The 20,677-nt window shown below is 35.0% G+C and overlaps 1 protein-coding gene across 1 annotated transcript in view; it reads right to left on the reverse strand.

The window, feature by feature from the left end:
* Window positions 1-7,431: 7,431 nt before the first annotated feature.
* The window catches only part of Acsf2 (Acyl-CoA synthetase family member 2), a 47,068-nt gene continuing 33,822 nt past the window's right edge, over window positions 7,432-20,677 (reverse strand). The window contains exons 7-11 of the mRNA XM_089102389.1: window positions 18,668-18,950; window positions 15,168-15,316; window positions 11,484-11,625; window positions 9,477-9,587; window positions 7,432-7,758 (exon numbers count right to left, since the gene is read on the reverse strand). Coding sequence (XP_088958515.1) covers window positions 7,633-7,758; window positions 9,477-9,587; window positions 11,484-11,625; window positions 15,168-15,316; window positions 18,668-18,950 — 811 coding nt within the window. The 3' untranslated portion in view covers window positions 7,432-7,632. The remainder of the gene's footprint in view (window positions 7,759-9,476; window positions 9,588-11,483; window positions 11,626-15,167; window positions 15,317-18,667; window positions 18,951-20,677) is intronic.

A 20,677-nucleotide genomic window follows, 5' to 3' on the forward strand; every position in this document is an offset into this window, starting at 1 on the left:
TTACGTGAGCAAAATGAAACTTATAGAGATAGCAAAGTGGTTTGCAACTGTCTTATCTCACAGGTATGACTTAATTTATATACAAATTATGACTTAATCTATTATTTATATACAGTGGACTTAACTCATTGGCCTATGTAGGATTTCTAAAAAGGGGGGCGGGGGGGCTGATGAAATTTATGAAAATAAGGAGATTTCTAGTGTTAACTTTTAATCAATACTGCAACAGGGAAATAGCCGAAATTTTATAGTTAAGAGGGATCCACGAAGTGGCGGGAGTATTTGAAATTGGTCGCAAAATCTTTTACCACGAAAGCGCAACCTAATAGTTTTAATATATATCATCTATTAGATTTCACAATAGTCTGTGGTTTCAGATAGTAATATTACGCCATGGAGCGTCGAAACTTTTTCTTATTGTTTTTTTTTATTGGTAAGGAAAAATAGTCCCTTTAATTTCCATTTTATTTTATTTTCCTTTAATTTTTTCCTCGCTTATGCTTTTTTATTGGGCCATAGAAATGTCATTCGAAATTATTGTTGAGTTATTGTAGGCTTCTATTTCTACTGATTTTAAGTTTAATATGGCCTTTACTTTTCTTTAAAAAAGCTTTCTTTTTCGTAAAGTTTTCGTAGTATATATATATATATATATATATATATATATATATATATATATATATATATATATATATATATATATATATATATATATATATATATATATATATATATATATATATATATATATATATATATATATATATATATATATATATATATATATATCGGCGCGTACAAACAGCTCCTCTCATTTGATATGCCATCAGCGGTCCAATTACTCTGGAACACGTATTTTGGCAGAAACGTTCTCAAAATGCCTTTGAAACCAACTCGAGACTTCGAAACCTACTTATAATTCCTAAAAATATCTAATAATAACATTGCACTTCTAATTACCGATTTTCGTACATGTATTGAAATAAATTAATTTAAAATTAGATTCTTTAAAATTTAGTGTTACAACGTTTAAGCCAAGTTTCGCGTTCAAGAGAAATCTGGCTTGTCTACCCGTGAAAAGTTCTAATGTCGCTTATGGTTTTACGTTTTCCGGAGCACTCGCACCTCGGTCCGGGTTTTTATAATGGGTGACATAGGGAACGATCATACTGTCTATTATTTAGACTGAGTATTAAATATACAAAACTGTGTCAATTAAAAAAAGAGCTGGAATAAAGTTAAAGAAAATCAAATAAAGTTTCCCTTGAAAAGTAAAGAGCTAGTTAACAAACAGAGCTATTGAACTGCATGTATAGAACGCCAATAGTAGCAGAAACTAACCAACAGCTTCTTGAAAACATTATTTGCATCAAAAGAATCTACGGATCATAGGTATCGTAATAGCACTGTATCAGGAAAGAACAATGCTGGTACAATGCATTGTTTATTTCTTCGTATCTTCTGACCAAGGCACTTTGTATAGATGGAGTTTGTCGTAAAAACTTCGAAAGATGCTCATTTGGTTGTTAATTGAAAGTTCTAGTGCCCTTTTTAGCGGTCAAAATTGATTGGAGGACATCCAGCCCACCACCCGTATCATTTCCCCAAACACATTGAATGAAAATTTGAGATATCCATTCTGTTCAGCATAATTGAAAGGTCCAGTAATTATGCCTTTAGGGATGACATCCCCCCCCCCAACCCTCAGGGAAAGGACTGTAAGTAATACTAGTGCATTATTAACATATAAAGTTTTTATGGAAGGGGTGGTCATATAAACTTCGGAGGGGACTTACTTGATTGGAAGTCAGAAGACCTATTGCCCTTTATAAGAGTCAAATGTAATCAGAGGGCAACTAGCCCCCCCCCCTCCCCACCACACGTTCTCTTTTCCCAAAACGTATCCAATCGAAATTTTAAGATAATCATTTTTTCAAAACGGTTCAAAGGTCATTTAATAAGGCCTTCGGGGTTGAAACAAGTTCCCAGACCCTGGGGGCAAGGCTATAAGTTATGCCCTGGGTGCATATTGTAAGGTTTAAGGTTTTTATGGAAGGGTGGTCGTATAAAATTTATACGAGGCTCATTTGATTAGAAATTGAAAGTTATCGTTCCCTTTTCAGAGTCAAAAGTTACGGAAGGCAATTAGCCACTCCCCCCCCCCCAAAGTCCTCCTTTCTTCAAACCCATCTGTTTGAAATTATGAGATAGCCATTTTGTTCAAAGTAGCCCAGTGAACATAAAACAATGCCTCCAGGCTTGACAAAACCGCGAGAACCCAGGGGTAAGGGTTGTAAGTTACCCTTGCCCGAGTGGCATATGAGGTTTTTGTAGAATGGGTGGTCGTATAAACCTCAGATGGGGCTCATTTGATTGGAAAAATCCGCCGCTCTAGTGCCCTTTTTAAGACTCAAGAGTGATTGGAAGGCAACCAGCCTCCCCCTCACCCTCATCATTTGTCGAAACACACCTAATCAAAATTTTGAAACCGCTATTTTGTTCAACATCGTTGAAACGTCCTAAAGATACTTTTTGATTGTTTTGTAAACAAGTTCGAAGTGAATCAATCTTGATGGCATTAGAAATCCGAAACTCTAGTGCCCTTTTTAAGACTCAAGAGTGATTGCAAGGCAACTAGCCCCCCCCCCCTCCTCACGCTCATCATTTGTCAAAACACATCAAATCAAAATTTTGAAACAGGTATATTTTTCAACATCGTTGAAACGTCCTAAAAATACTTTTTGATTGTTTTGTAAACAAGTTCGAAGTGAATCAATCTTGATGGCATTAGAAATCCGCAGCTCTAGTGCCCTTTTTAAGACTCACGAGTGATTGCAAGGCAACTAGCCCCCCCCCCCTCACGCTCATCATTTGTCAAAACACATCAAATCAAAATTTTGAAACAAGTATATTGTTCAACATCGTTGAAACGCCCAAGAGATACTTTTTGATTGTTTTGTAAACAAGTTCGAAGTGAATCAATCTTGATGGCATTAGAACAACAGACTCGCTTTAGAATTTGTATCGTAGCTTAAAATTTTCCGGTGTATAGAGGGAAATAACCGAATTTCTAGAGTTTATATTATGATTTATTTGTTCTTCATTTCGAGTTATACTAGGTTAGACCAAGATGTCACCTGATAAATCAACCCATTGTCTTTGTATGCTGTTTAACGACTTTGCACTTCTTAAGATAATATTTATTTTCATGCCTAAGGTAATTTTAATTGGATACTGAAAGCTACTGATATCACAGCTTGCGTAAGACTATGAAAAGCTTTATAGATTAGTTTGTTGTTATGAGGCTACGTACTCATTTTTGACTCCTAAATCAATACTCTTGCTTTTTATATTCAGCTTTTGTGTTTTCAGTAAAGCGCTAGTTTTCTATAATCCTACAAACATAGGAAAATATCACCAGTTGGTTTATTTGCACTAGTTTTATCGATATATATTAGATAGGTTGTGTAGTAATAATTTTTGTTGGTTTTAAGTTCAATCTTCGCTCTTTATTTCCCTCAGAATTTTCTTTCAGTTAATCTTTGCCCGTTTTTAATTTAAAAAAAAAATTATATAGAAGGCACAAAACCATAACAAGTTCTGCCAAGTTCAATCTTATCTCAAGGTTAAACCGTGAAGGAAGGGTTGACCCACCTTCAAAAATCATGTACAACAATTGGTATATGCCATGCATGGCAGAAATATACCACGCTTGGCACTGTGGGAGGGGGTGAGTGTGCCTACGTGTAGTTACGAGTGTGCAACACAGAATGTAAGAAAATAGTCTTATAAAATGTCTTCAAAATTAGTTTAATGTTTCAGTCCTTGAATTAAAGAAATGAAGAAAATAGTAAATCATTTCTGTAGCACAAGAATCAAATCAACTTAATAGAATATATATGTGCAAAAACCACTGAGAGGGAATTACAGAGGTAAGGGGGTGACAAAAACAGGATTGTTAAAAGACAGTACTGCTAAAGGGTAGATAAAAATCTATGATTTTCTGCTCACCCCCTAGTCCTGGTTGGAAAAAAAGAGACACATAAGTGATACCAATGCAAAAAATCGATTTTTGTTGGTGTTCAAGGTGGGGGACTGTAAACACTGAGTATTAGGTTTTGGACCATACTGAAAACTTTGTTTTTTAAAGTAGTCTTTGCCCATTTTCAATTTAAATTTAATGTAGAGGCACCACTGCTATAATCTATTTTATTTTTATTATGGAGGGGGCAGGCCCCCCTCTTAGGAAGAATAATTTTTGTTCGTTTTAAGTTTTAATGTTGCTCCTTATTTCCAGTTGAATTTTTTATTTAGTTTGTGACGGTTTTCAAATAATGCCAGACATACCTCTCCCCCTTGTAAAATTTCTCGTGAAAAGTTCTCCCAGAAACTTTCCTTCCCATGGAAAACTCTTTCCCAGGGACTATGGAGGTTTCTGTTATCACCAAAAGAATAGCTACTGGACTTTCCAACTACGTGCTATCTCAAAATTTTGATCATACGACTCTAGAGGAAGGGAGACCTTTTGGGGAGGGGGCTAGCAGCCCTCCAATCTTTTTGGTCAAACAGTTCGTGGTTACGAACTGTAAGTAGGGAGTGACCCGGCTCAATAGTGACCGAAACTCTGAAAAACGAAATTTTAATACCAATAGTACATCAAAAGAATCAAATTTTTATGTTGATTTATAAGTTTCATCAAGTTTAGTCTTACTCAGCTTTTGTTACGAACCTGCGAAAATATGCCTTATTTTCGAAAAAGGGGGGGGGGGGGGAACGCACCCTAAAAGTCAGAGAATCTTAAATGAAATAAAACCATCAAATTCAGCGTATCAAAGAGCCCTAAGAGGTTTCAAGCTCATATCTGCAAAAATGCGGAATTTTGTATTTTTTGCTAGAAGAATGATCACGGATGCGCGTTTATTTATTTTTTTTTCCAGGGGTTATTGTGTCGACCCAGCGGTCCTAGATCATCGGAAGAGGGCTCATTCGAATGAAAATTAAAAGTTCTAGTGCCCTTTTTAAGTGACTAAAAAATTGGAGGGCAACTAGGCCCCGTTCAACGCTCATTTTTTCCCAAAGTAACCCGATCAAAATTTTTGAGATAGCCATTTTGTTCAGCATGGTCGAAAAATCTAATAACTATGTCTTTGAGGACGACCTAATCCCCCACAGTCCTTGGGGGATGGGCTGAAAGTTATGAACTTTGCCCATTGTTTACATATAGTATTGGTTATTGGGAAGTATACAGACGTTTTCAGGGTTTTTTTTTTCTAGTGGGGGGTTTGGGGAGGACGTCATGTTGGAGGATCTTTTCATAGAGGAATTTTTCATAGGGGAAGGGAATTTCCCATGACGGGGGGCGCAAGATTTTCCCCCATTTTTAAAAAACGATCAGAAATTAAATATAAAACACAAGTTTTTTTAACTGAAAGTAAGGAGCAACATTACAACTTGAAACGAGCAGAAATTATTACGTATATGAGTGGGTTTGCCCACCTCACCAATAACTCGCTCTCTACACTAAAGTTTTTTTTAGTCCTTCCAAAAGAGCTATTTATTCTAATTAAATGACCTTTGTCATTCAGGGGTCAGTCTCATTTAAGTCAATTAACGTGTTTATGTCTTGAGAGAACTATTATTCATCTTTACCACCAATTTTTTCAACAGAGGACGATATGTGTTTTTACGATTTTTTTTTTTTATACTCGTTAGTTATCTTATTCTTTTTTTGCATTGAGGCAAATTCAAAAGAACCACTTGACGGAAAGGGCATCAAAAGAAAGTTAATTATAGGCTGGAAAACCCACGACAAATCTCCGCCCCCCTCCACACTAGCCACATAATTTGTCAACTATCAGATTCCTTCTTACCTCACTACATCCTCCAGCTTAACATTGAGTAGATGGAAAATTTCCAGTCAGTAGCTGCTCCTAATTAGCCATTCTTCTTCCAGATTCCTTTTTAGTTTCACAGTTCAGTTTCACTTCTATCTTCAGCATAAAAGGGAATGGGATTAAAAAAACGTGACAGAGCCTAAAGGATCCACAAATAAGGAAAAGTGGTGAAGAAACACAAGGAGCTACAAAGTCAACAGGCGTCGTTAAAAAACGAGGGAATACTCATCATATTTCAGTTGGTGTTATCTATAGAGGGCCATCTATGTTTCGCAACCTCGAGACACCACTAATGGATGGTCTCGTAGCTCTATATTCAGTTAACGGCACTTGTAGCTCAATTTCCCCAAAGCATTACCACGCTGGCTAAATTCTATAGATTTTCAAACATTTAATACGTGGGAATTGAATGCTTATGAAGAAGCTAAAACATTTGAAAGCCAGTCCCCCCCCCCCCCACACACACAGACGAAAAAAGACAGCAATATATCCCAGATTAAAATCAATTTTTGACACGTATTCAGTTGCATATTTTAAGAAACTTTTTCTTTCACTATCTCGCCATTTCAATGCTAAGGTCAGGCAAGATTAATATACCGTTTTGTCCAAGTTTCTTTTCTAAAGATGAAAGATATAACAGCCTTACAAAATTCCATCAAAAATCAAAATCTGAAGTCCATAGGGTTAAAGAATTACAATATATTTTTCGTTATCTTCATTTTACTTACTGTACCATCTCGTCGAGACCCTGATTGTGATTTTTACGATACTACTATGATAATAAATTTTATGCTAAAACTTGCTACGCTTTGAGTAGCAACATCAATAGGGTAGTAACCAAAGACTATGGGTAGCTTATAAGAACTGGCGCTAACGTCGAACAAAATAATCATCAACGCCATCAAACGTTTGGCGTTCCTAGGCACTTTTTTCAGTGTAATAATAAAGCGAAATTAGTGTAATACTAAATTTATGATCCCAATTCGTAAAAAGAAACAATTCAGGAGCTAAAAAAGTGCGAAGAAACGCCGAAACGCTAGCTGGAGTTGGTGATTTACGGTTAAAATTAGGGACGTTTTCCCCTCTTGTAAATTACCTATAGTCTCTGGAAAGAACTAAATGCTTAAGGCCCAGCTTTGACAAGACACAGGGGATCCATTGGTAAAGAAGTTAGAACTAGATCTGAGACGTAACTCATTAACTTGTAGTTTATGTAATCTTTATAGCATAACTCAACTTCATTGTTGTCTCCATTGTCATTGCACCTCAGCCTGTTTATAAAGCCAAGACTTGCAGAAACTAGTTCTTTAAACATTCATTAGTTCTTTTTATAATATGAGCAATATTATAATCTTGTCCATATTTTAGTTTTCAGGTCGTCCCAGACAAGACAAAACAAAAAAAGAGCTGAATTTGTTTTTTCCCTTCCATTTGCTCAATCTTTCATCACCATATGAGTGCAATAAAATATCTGTGCGATATAAGTACACACTATATTACAGAGGACAAAAAATCAGAAAACAATCAAAGATCAAATAAAACCAAGCTTTAATTAAAATTCACCGGTTTAGCAAAAAACTGTATCAAATCTAAAAAACACTAGAAAAATGTTATTATCCCAAAGTCAAAAGTATAAAAATAAAGACACTTAAAGCATTAACTTATTTCAAACCCATTATTAAGAAATATAAAAAAGTACATGAAACACAATATCCTTCAAAAGGCACACAAAACTATATCACTGATTCAGATCAAAATGCTTCATTGAGATTTCTTTCATCTTGTATTTCTGAATTTTTCCAGTTACTGTTTTTGGAAATTCTTCGGTGAAAAACCAGTACCTTGGAATCTTAAAATGTGATATCTAAAAGAAAATATAAACGATTAGCAAAAAAATATCTAAAAGAAAATATTAACGATTAGCAAAAAAATATCTAAAAGAAAATATAAACGATTAGAAAAAAAATATCTAAAAGAAAATATAAACGATTAGCAAAAAAATATCTAAAAGAAAATATTAACGATTAGCAAAAAAATATCTAAAAGGAAATATAAACGATTAGCAAAAAATATCTAAAAGAAAATATAAACGATTAGCAAAAAAATATCTAAAAGAAAATATTAACGATTAGCAAAAAAATATCTAAGAGAAAATATAAACGATTATAAAAAAATAACACAACAGCAGCAAAAACACCTTTGGACTTGTAAAGTTTGCTATCCTAAATCCTCCGTAATACCATAAAACAGAGATCAATGACTAGGTTTACTTGAAGGCTATAACTTATCTTCTCGGATACAATGCCAACAAATGAAAATTAAACAGAAACACTAAATTTATACACTCATAGATACCTTTTAGGGCTTTATCTACCGAGCTTGTTTGGATAATTTACAAGGGTAGTACCAATGTGCCTCTTTTTTTCGCAAGCAATGCTAACTAGTAATAAATGTGAGGAATCATTGAGGAGAAGGAAATTATATTTTGAGTACCAAGGGAAACAATAACAAACTACAACAATAGAAATTGGCAGTAATAAATTATAAAATATTACTGATTTGTTATTTCCCAAGACGAACTTAAGTTTCGTCTTTTGAATTTTAGTTTCCTATACTCCTTGTTGCAACCAGAATGCATAAAACCTCGTCGCAACAAATCTCCTGTAAACCTTGTTGCAACAAAGGTTTTGCTATACTTCAAGTCGACGCTCTACTTTGAGTTTCAAGCAAAAAAAAATCCTAGAAATAAGGTGAAAAGATGAAGGTAACGATAAATGAATGGATACCATTGAGAGTTTTATGGAACTTGTCTTTATTTACCTGTAATGTTTTAACAGAGAATATAAAATTAACAGTTGACCACTACAGCTTGAAAGTAAAGTAGCTTTCTTGGTTTTGCAACTACCGCTTTTCAGATATGAAAGAGTTAACCAGCCGATAAATAAGATGAGCTTATTTCCGATAAATAGGCTGTTTTGAATTGCAATAATATCTTTCAGGTTATAAAGGGATTGGCACTTTTTAAAGTTTATCTTCAGTACAAATAAAGCGACTTCTCATTAAAAGAACTTTTCTATCAGTACGCTTTAAGCCAGGAAATTGCCGGTAAAATAGTTCACGACAAAATCCTATGAGTATTTCTGTGGACAATGTAGCAGATTTCCCTCTCTGTGGGGGGGGGGGGGATAGGGCTAATCATTTTATTTTCTTAGGGACCCAGAAACCGACACCTACTCACGCTGCATAGCTTAAAACACCATCTATACTCTGTTTAGCCTAATAAAAATCGACTCGGTTGTTATGTGACAGGTATTTACGATAAAAGAAGGGTTATTCAACTATTTTTACCTAACAAAGATAAAAAAAATCCACATGAAATCGCAAAAATGTAATGCATGAACTGCAAAAAAAAGAAGAAAAAAAAGACATTGTTTGAACTTTGTGAAGATCAAGAAATCCGTTTCCAGTCGAACGAATTAAAATACTTAAGTCAAATAATGAAAGAAACATTGATTTTGCTTAGAAGAAAGCTTAAAGATAATACAGCCACTTCAGAAGAAATACTCAGCTTAGTATACAAACCTTGTGTTTGCAGTAATTTCTGAGTATTTCTTCAGTCGCGGAAGAATTCCTGGTAAGGCGTATCCAAGCACAGACTTCCTCGCCCATTCTCTCGTCTGGAACTCCACATACCTGCAAGATATTTGTAAGATCTTCCTAATAAATTTCAAATGTTGTTTATCAAAAAAAATATTTCTTCCGGTCAGAAGAAATATTTGTTCTCCTAGAGAAGGCTTTCCACTAAAATGTATCCTTTAGCACGGCGGTTCCCAACCTTTTTCAATTACTGTACCCCTTTTACAGTAAATTATCAAGTTTTACATTTGTACGTTGCTTTTGCATTTTGTATTATGAGTAATTTAAAAGGCTCCTGAATTTAAAGGATTGAAATTAAAAGGCTTCTAAATTTTATTATATACACAGGGAGTATATTTATGCTAGCATCTCATAAAATTTTCGCAAATACAAAAAACTACAAATTGCTAATTAGTATTTTATTTGACATTTATTCACATTCAGTGTGAACCTTGTCCTTGTTTTATAGCACATAATTTTGTTTCACATTGGATTCCACTGATGTTAACTACAATTTTAAATCTGAAAACGCAGGAAGAGAAAGCTCATTCCACTATCTGCGCGCTGGTAAACGGCAACTAAAACTTGAGTGCTTTACCGGAAACGAACCCAAATTCATTTAAAATAACTGTCAAAAAATTAAGTTCCTTTCACTTTAAACTAGAATTTCAAAGTGGGGTCACTGGATACTTCGATTTCTTCGAACAACTTCTTTTTTTTATTGACCAATTAGCTGCTTTGAATTAGTCGTCATCGAATGGGTCCAAATTCTAGTTATTCATGTTGTCAGGTTTTGGATGTACTTCCGCAATTCTGGTTTTAAACCTTTCAAATTTTCAATAATTTGTTGATTTATTTCTGGGGAGAGTCTTAGTTTGCTCTTAGACACAAATTTACACAAGTTTTAAAATATTTCAGGCTGACCCTTTTCGTTGCAAGATATCCAGAACAGTTTTTATTTATTTTTTTTTTTAAGAAAACATAGACTCATTTGTATCTGAAGCATATAAGATCGTTATTGAGTTATTTAGGAGTGTTTGGTTTTAGAAATGTATTGTAAGTATGCATGAGCCTGGAGCCATTTTTCATCGTGCAATTTGGATGACAATTGAAAACAACGACCTTCATACTGAAATTCGTGCCTATGCTCAAACAGCTGGGTAAGGACTTTAGGGCAGCTGAGTAAGCAAAATTGCAAAATGGGTAACATATTTACTTTTGTCATCTTGAATAGCAACAAATTTAACATTTTTCATTCTGGCAAAAATTGTCTACTCAACATTATCAGACATATCTTAAATTTTTCGAGGTATTGAGTTGTTCGAAGTGCTGCGATCACTTTTAAGAGCACAGCAATTTACACAAATTACTATGCTAAATTACGAAAAAACTCGACGTATCACGTTTGAAACACGATTTGCAACTACTCCCGTAGGCAGCATTTGTACATGAGTGTAGGCCCCAAAATTATGAGCCTTCTGGGGCCGAATTCTGATATGTTTGAATGTTTTGGTGATTTATTCCTCAGGTTAACGAGTCGTTTCATTTTTCCAGTAGTTCTACTAGAATTTTACTTAGTAAAACATATTTAGCTACTATAATAGCTTTTTTGGAGCGTCCCTAACGAATCTGTGGCTTTCCCTTAGGGGTACGCGTACCCCAGGTTTGGAGCCACTGTTAGCACAATTTGTCATAATTTCACTATCATTAATTCATAATTTGGTAGAAGCAAAAAGAAAGACGAATTAATAACCACTATATAAGTCAAGAAACCTCTAAAAAGGAAACAAGTTTTCAAGGCTAGAAAAGTGAAAAAAAATCAAAACAATAAGAAACTAACTAAAGAAAGAGTTGAAAAGAGAACGCACATAACTATAATTGTAAAAAAAATGAGGAATAATAGCCATTTTTTGAAAATCACGAGAGTAAAATATTTGAAAATGTAAATCTTACGTGAGCTTCCATGACTTCAGAATGAGTATATAAAAATTCTTCAATTTCTCTTGGATAAATATTTTCACCGCCACGAATAATCATATCCTTCACTCTTCCTACAATCTGCCCGTAGCCATTTTCATCAATGACACCAATATCTCTAAAATAAAAATGTTTTTGTTACCAATTTAACATATTTTTTAAGCTTACAGTTCAGTCTCCGAAGTGATTTTTTTTGAATTGAATTAATATGTCTTGTAAAAAGTGTACCACTGCCTCTTTTGTAGAATTCATGAAAAATTATAATTTGACAAAATATGTAGCTTTCAAGGTTCGAGGAAGGTAGTAAACCTTAAATACCCTCGGATACAACCTTGCTTATAGTAAATCCAGGCACTAGAACAATGAAGTTAGAAATTCCGAAAAATATGTCCAGATGGGCCGCACAGAGAGTTCCTCCAAATGAATAGGCAAATGACACTGTTTTTCTTATATTTTTCCAAATACTATAATAATGCTAGAATTACTTAAAATTCTGGCTTATACCGGTCTCCAATTATTTATCTATGAGATGGCAAATAGCAGTGCTTTTAGCATAGGAATACAGGCAATTCATTTCACAGTGGTTGGGAGGGAAATACATTTTCCATTTTCAAGTAGATTTCAAACTAGCACAAGAGAAGGTAGGAGGGCCCTTGCCTTACTGCTGGCGTCATTGGGCTAGGAACTGCTTTGCGGCATAATCAATTATGGAAATAATATAATACTAGTCAGAATTGCTGACTTCCAAAAGCAAGAATATTGAAACACCGTCATGAGTATCTTTTTACAGGGGATTTAATACAAAAACCTATCCATCCATCTCTAGCTGACCAATCCATCCTACCGCTATTCACATCTTGCATTAGACTTCGAATTGAATATGTATGCCTTCTTTATACCAGTATCCCAAAGACCCAAATTATTCCTCTTCCGTGAATCTAGATTTGAGCAAGCAGAACAGCAGTATGTACTTTAGACTGTGTATGGTCCTAGGGTACATACAAAACTTGCTGTTTCGTTTGCTGAAAAATTTGCATTATTTTTGTATCCTCATCAACTGTCGCTGCATAATACCATCTAGACATCGCGTAGCCTCATAGTGGAGCTGGGTGAACTTTTCACTGGTTTTCCTGACCGGAATTTCGACTATACAGGACAGCAAATTGACCTTGAGTAGTGGCTCCCCTCGAGGGATCCATGACCTGCTATGGTGGGAACCAATGTTTTTCTTGAGACAATAATAATTTCAATGATTTAGGAAATATGACAACTAGGACATGGACCTTTCACTTCATAATTGAGGATGAAAATACTTATAGGAGTAAGAGAGGCTGTAGATAAAATTTTAAGAGAAGAGAAGAAGGGATTTCTAGGAGGCGAGAAGATGTGTCCATCAAATTTTCATTTTTAGATAAATAATTGAGACGTTTATGTCATTAGAACCCTAAAACCTTAACTTTATGGAATAGGAACAGGCTTGGTTCAGCTGATAGAAGAGCTTTAGTGAAGGTCCTATCATAGTTTGATACCCCAGATAAGTGCATTGAAGTGATTAGTGCATTGCACAAGGATAACCTTGTTATGGTTAAAGTAGTAAGTGAGGTTAGTAGTTGGTTCGATGTGCAATCAGGAGTTAAGCAGAGTTGTGTCCGATAGAATACTGTATGGGTTATAGCAGAATATGGCAGCAAATGAGAAGGGACCATTCTTCTAAACTTAAATTATGCAGATTTCTAGGTTTTGAGAGTTCAGTGCGGAAGCACAGGTTGTAAAAATTAACAAAAAGAGTAAATCGCTTAGACTAAGAATAAATGAGGGGGAAGAGGATGATAATATACAACGGAAAAAAAAAAAACAGATCAGGATAGCGGATAGCTTCACTTACCTGGGTAGCATTATTAGTAAAAATCATTAATATCGTTAGGTTGTAAAAAAATAGAATCCCCTAGGCCCACGATGTTATTTTCACAGTTGGAAAAAGCTTGAAAGAATAGAAAGATAAGTCTGCCAATTATTAGACTATCGGAAGCCACGGTCACAACAGTGGTCAATCATGGCTCTGAAACGTGAGCAATTCCAGAGGCTGAGTAAAATTTACTAAATGCTTTCCAAACTTAGCGGCTAAGCACGATCATCTGTTTGACTAATCGTACATCAAACAATAAGCTGTTTGAAAATCTTGGTTCGACATCAGTTTCCAAGGCTATAATGAGAGAAAGATTCCGACGGCTGAGTCACGTTTCATGGACGAAGGGTAACAGTTTGTGGTTTTTGGCCAACCATCTGGGGTCAAACGAAAAGCAGCTCGTCCCAAAATTGTGTAGGAAGAAATCATAACAACGGATTTAAAGGAGATTCAAACTACATGGGAAGGGATAGGGAGGCTTTAAACAGATTGGGGTGTAGGAGGAGCATGCGCAGCTACGTTGGCCTTAGGCGGCTGGACACAAAAGAGAATTTTTAGCAGTATCAGTTGTCCAGAAAAGGAAGCTTGAACAAAAACTACCAAACAAAGTTTTTTTTTCAACGTATTGTCGCCAAGTGGAATGACTTCCCAGCAGACCTCCATTACGAGGACTAACGGTGCATCATTAGATCATGACGACCTGAAACCTGTTCAGCAGAAAGACAAAAAATGATCCTCTAAAAACTTCCCTACCTGATAAGACCTGGCATAGCCAATAAACTTTTACTTGTCGTCAACAAAGAGGGTGGCAACCCTCAAAAGGATTTGAAGACGATACTATACGACACTCACTTCACTGAAACCTAACAGGCAGGGTCCCTAGATCATCCATGGCTATTTAGTTTCACTAGTGAGCTATTTCACAACATTTATTTCTGTGTTTCATTGTGTAATACCCATAATATTATTGTGTAATTCCGAAAATATTATTGTTTTTGTTCTGGATAGTTTCACAAGCGAGCTATTCCACAACACTTATTTCTGTGTTTCATTGTGTCAACCCAAGTTTTTGTGTGCGTTTCTTCGTAGGTTTCAGAATGGATATTATAATTATGCCACATGGATTGGGTGTCAACTTTATATCTAAGAAAATAATTTAATATTGTATTCTCAGAATGTTATTATTTTTATTATGTATAGTTTTATGCAGTCGTTTAACTAATTGTGGTTCGCTCCAGCTTCCTACGGCAATAATGAGAGGAAGTTTAAAATGACTTCACCATATGTTGCGAATGAAATATTACTAAAAATCTTGATTTCTAGCCATCAATCTAGGGCCAAGCGAAAAGGCCAAGCCCTCCTTGAATGGAATAGGAAGAAGTTATGAGAGATGTTTTAAAATCTCATGAGAAAGAGTGAAGCTTATAGCGGATGGAACGGAGGGTGCGTAGCCGTATAGCCTCAGGCGGTTTGGTGCAATCAATGAGTTGCTAGTAGTAGTGATAATAATAGTAGAACATCGGGTACTCTTTTTTCTTTTCTTTTTATACAAGTCCCTATTCTTAGCAAATTCTTTTATGACAATATAGAATTAAGATATCAAATATTTAAATTTCTAAATTCCAAAACCGCTAACAAAGCGTAGAAAAATCAGATATCGGGAGAGTCAAAAAGATTTTTTTTTGCCTGTAAATAATAAAGAATTAAATTTTATCCTATCAGTAGAAAATGAATAGCAAACGTCATCCACGCACCCAGTTTTAAGCCACCGATCCTCAGCTATTATTTCTTTTGTTTTGTCCTCATCGTTCCAATAGTAGAGCATGTTGCAATGTCCTCTGACGCAAATTTCCCCAGGAGTACTTATTGGAGTAATTTCACCTTCTTCGTTAACTATCTTTATCTGAAATAATAACATTCAAAACTTTTAAAAGTTTAAGCGGTAAACAAGAAGCACTGTTTCTTATATTCATCTTGTATTCATAATAGAACAATTGTTACATTCAAAATTGAAAAAATCTGCAACAGTCTTGTACAAAACTCTTCTAAACCAGATTTTTTATTTATTTTTGAAATGATATTTTAAATCTAAAGTTAGAATTCTAAGATAGAGCAATAGACTAGTTCACAAAAGAAAAGGGAAAAGTCCTTAATTAGGTAGCCTATCTTAGGTACTAATCTAGTGCCTAATTAGGACCTCAACATGCTTCGATGGTTTTTTTTCTCATACAGAATGTCTCTTTTTATTGAAAAAGAGGTAAGAAAATGAAACTTACAGATCAGACTCGTTTTTGGATTGTGGAGCTTAATAAACAGCTCGCCTTGAACTTTTATGGTACGTGTAAATCGAGACAAAATTCATCAATAGAAAATTCATAGCATCCAAACACTGATCTAACTTAATGACAAAAAAAATATTCTGTATTTAATTTGATTTGAGGAACTAGTCCTGAAATTAATTAAATCCTCATTAAATAATTAATTCAATCCTGATTTGATCAATTCTGGATAAACTGATACCCAGTTTTACAACATGTCGTTTTGACAAGAAGGGGCACAACAATTTTCGGCCTTGTGTACCATAAGAATCTGAACAGAATCTTTCATTTAAATATATCTACCAAACATCTGGTATTCAGGTATATCGGAACAGTCGTTTTTTTTTTTTTTTTTTTTTTTTATTTAGGTAATTTTTTAGGCCTAAAACAGGGTTAGTCAACCCAAACGATTTTGCGGGGCATTATGAAATGCATCATTACTTACGGACCACATATAAAAAGTATACCCCAAATTAAATCCAGACCCACTTCAGATTTAGAGTGTAAAATTCAAACATAATTAGTTAAAATTATTGTGTTTACAATTATTATTACAAGTAGACATAGACAGGGGCGAATCTCCAGCATTTTTATTGGGGGGGGGCAAGAAAGGTCCATATCCAGATAGTCAAAGGGCATGGGATGTATAATAATTTTTTTCTTCACATTATTGGAGGGGCAACTGCCCCCCCCCCTGCCACCCCTGGACATAGACAATATAATGGCCTATAATGGTGAACATTCCACAAATTCGCCACAAGGAACCATGACTGCAGACGGTGACCTAGGGCGACCTTGAGAAGGGGGACACCTCGTAAAAATTATACCCCAGTAAAAGAAACAGCACAGTACAAAATGCACAACACTGGCAGAAAAAAAAAAGACTGCATAGATGTAAATTAAATAACAAATATTTATTTTGCTATAACTGAATTTTTTTTCTACACTTCACTAAAGTTTTGCAAACTGATTTTAATTTGGGTATTTTTCAAAGTGCAGTTGGTATTGTAGGTAAGCGTCCGTTACGTTTGAGTGTATCTTATGTTTGGTCAATTTCATTTTCGAAGAAAAACGATTCGCATGCGGACACTGAAGCAAAAGCGCTGACTACTTTTTATGTCAAATTTAACAAATTAGAAATTGTCTCTTTTGTGACTTGAATATTTAAAGACCTATTTCCGATTCTGGTACTTCAACAATGTTTTTAAAATCAAATTTAATTTCTCTCATAATTTTGACAGTTATATCTTGAATATACGGATGTAAAAATAGTGCGTTTGTAATAAATTGGCCCCTTCTACTTTACCCATTACATTTTGTTAAAGTGTGATGAATCACGGGGGCCAGAAAAGTGTTAAAAGCGTGCTGCATAGGGCCTAAGAGTCGGCAACGTCTTATGCAAAAGTTTTAGTCTTGTAACTCAGCGCCTTTTGAACTGCTGCAGCTCCCTTGTTTTTAGCCTTAAATTCCCTTAAGACACGGAGACATTCAAAGTTTGAATTGCAGAGCCAAAGTTTCCTGCTTCATTTTTTGTCTAGTCGATTAGTTTAATCGCAGGGTGTCATGGAACGGGTTGGGAAAAAATGGTAAGAAAGATTTAATGAAGGCAGAAATTTCATAGCAGTAAACTATGATTAGAGTGGGTTTGTAGGAAAAACTGAGGCTTCTCCGCAGAGTGGTTTTGCTGTGTCAGAATCATGCGATTCTATGCTATGATGAGTAGTCGGTAGCAGCAGTACCGTACATATTTTATTTTTGTTTACATCCTACCTAGAAACGTAGTGGCCTGTAGTACATATTGTGATTAAATAAACATCAAATTTGGAAAAAAAATATATAATTTATAGGAAGCCTGGACAAACTATTTCAAGCTCCACTGAGATATTTTCGAAGAGGGCCATAACAATAGTTTTTGAACAACTAACTCCGTGAGTAATTTTCCCTTAGTAAAATTTTTTCAGAATTTTTCCTAAGTCAAATTTAGACAGCCAAAAACATATTGATTTCGTCAAAACCAAATGGAGCTCAATATAGTTTACATGTTTATCATTCGTTATTGGGATTAGCAATCAATTTATTTTAGTTTAATTGGAATTAGTTTTGATAAGTAGCAATGATCTATAACTCTAATGATCCACATCAGCACAACCATACGATTTAATTATGTTACTCTCTTTATTCCGTCATTACTGATTTTATAGCTTTCACAATTAGCACATAAGAGCAAAAATTTCCAGTGTAAAGTTTAAAAACATGCCTTCCTTTAATGAAAAATAGAATTGTACCTCATAATTATTAACAGAGAATGAATTTATAAATAAAATGTTATTTTAAAAATTCTACAACTACTGCTGATGGTGAAGAGATCAGGGATAATTGAAACCAATCTGCAGTTGGGACTGATCTAGTTCTAAGACTGGCTTTATCAAACCTTAGTCAATATTACAAAATATTTTGAAGCATGTTCAGTTCATAGCAGTTTATTGGGAAATAGCCTCCTGGGACTTGTATATTGTCAGTTTTGTTAAGCAGGCTTTAATTAAACTGTATCCAATGGTGATACTATATATCCCTCTTTTCCAGCTAAAGTACAAGGAGGGAGAGGTTTAACCAATCCCCCACACAGAAGAAGAGTCTGTTTGCCTTACCCCCAAATCAAAATTCGGAATATGATTCAGCCTTATACACAGAAATAGAATACAAAACTAGATCGAATAAAAAAGTAAGATGAAAAAGATGAGGAATATGTTCAAATATCATAAACAGTCTTTAGATAGTCCTTCGGGGAGACTGCCCCAAGTCAGTTTTAAATGCTGTAGCTCCAAATAGAGTCAAGTTAAAAAGATACCATAGAAAGTTTTCAATGCATTAATTGATTAAATAATAAAAAATATTAGACAGCGAGTTTAAAAACATGGAAAAGCCAAAAGTAATACTTCAACATGTTCTGTAGGATATCCAACAGTTGTCGATTTGACCTCGGGAGGGTCGCTATTGAAGCACTGTAGGCTGACTGGGCTTGTTTCCGTCATACCGTACATCACAATAAAGTCTCTCATGTGCAATTTGTTTATTACCCCTTTGACTAGTTCTTGGGGACAAGGAGCACCAGCCATTGCTCCTGTTGACAGGCTACTAACATCGAACTTGGCATTCGACAAATCAAACGCATGGATCATGTCCACAAACATAGTAGGTGTTCCATATAAGGATGTGCACCTACAAGTAAGATCTATACAAGTCCCTTTAGAAAATGATAGTCATGTGCTGGTCATAAGCAAATCCATTAAAGAGTGGTTTTTAATTTTTCGGTATTTTAACAATTGATTTAACTTTCTGATTTCACAAGGAAATAAGGATGTAGAAGTTAGGGTTTATAACCTAGAAAAGAATGGCCGTTGTCCCACAGTACACCAAAATCGAGAACTGAGGGTATTATATATTAGATGGCATAAAACACACATTACTTTTAACCATAGAACTTAGATCCTCCTGTGGCTCCAGAGACACATAGGGTATCGACAAGGAGTCTTTAGTCGTTGCGATATCTTGCTGCCATCACCACATCTTCCCACTTGGGTTACAAGAACAAGTTAGAAAGCGAAGATCTGACTGATAGGCCCGACGTAGGTGTTCTTGGGATGACTCCTCTTTCTCGACTATACAGATTGCCACTGAAAGATGGACTTGAGATTTCAAAGCTCTCTCATTCTTAAGATATGGTCTAAATATTGCCATCGACGTTGGCGAATAATATTTGTAACAAGAGATTAGTTGGTTATTTTTAGGATCTCTACATTTGTGACTTTGCTTTTTACGCTGATACACATTTTTTTTTTTTTTTATTAAGATTGAAGCTATCGAAAAAATAATATACATTACAGCTTTTTTTAACAAACGGGGAGGCGTAAATACTAAAAATCGGATTTCCAAAAAATTAAACATGAGTCCGATGTCTCAGAAAAATGATAAAAAATTGTGTGTAGCACTATTACGTTAACGAGTTCAGGGTTCCTTTTTTTTACCCAATAGGTAAATAAATCAAACCAGTCCTTTCAACAAGCAGAGGAAGAGAGAGCTACTTATTCGAACAAAATTTTAGATGAAAGCCTATTTTTATGGGCTTTCATCTAATAAAGTGCCGTAAACTGGCACTTTATTACGCAAAACCGTAATAAAGGGCTAGTTTACGCCATTTTGTGCTTCACAATCAGAGGCGGCCTTACTGGTGCGCGGGGCCTGACGTCGTGATCTATAAGCTAGTTAATCCATCTGGGAGAGAAATATTACGCTAAACGGAAAACCCAAGGATTACGAAGCAGAAGAAAATGGGGGGTGCAGTACCACAGGGAGTCCCAGAGTGGGGATAAATTAAATTAACTAAGTAAACAAAAGAAAAGGACATTTATTTGGTAACCAAGACCAAGAGTCCTACCAAAGGAGAGTTTTGACAGTTTTAAAACCACCGGCACCACTCCACATAAAGGAGCCCCCACATTTTGAAACCCCAACCGTATATTCGAAGGCTTTTTCTGTGAGGCCCCATACAAAGTCACAAAATCACTCAGGCGATTGTAATTCGTAGCATATTTGACCCTGTTAGCGCATAGTCCCGGTAGATAAGATAGGATATTTATTTAAAAAAATTTCTATCACAAGCCCCGAAGGGCAGAAAATCGTATTCAGAGTCATAAAAAAAAACAATATAAGTTAAAAATATGATAAAAAAAAACAAGCAAGACAACTAAAAAACTGGCAAACAATGCCAGAACAACAATATCAGAATGAAAAACCACTCCTTGGTCAAAAATATTAAACTGCAAAATGTCAGCAAGTTAAAAAGATAAAAACTGACAAAACTCTAAAAAAAAGAATGAAATAAAATATATACGTTAAAAAAGGTTTAAAAAATAACATATAAAAAGGGGAAGAGAAAAAAACAAGCG

Source organism: Artemia sp. Qi Xiang Cuo, chromosome 2 (assembly GCF_049724085.1).
Source record: "Artemia sp. Qi Xiang Cuo chromosome 2, ASM4972408v1, whole genome shotgun sequence".
NCBI lineage: Eukaryota > Metazoa > Arthropoda > Branchiopoda > Anostraca > Artemiidae > Artemia > Artemia sp. Qi Xiang Cuo.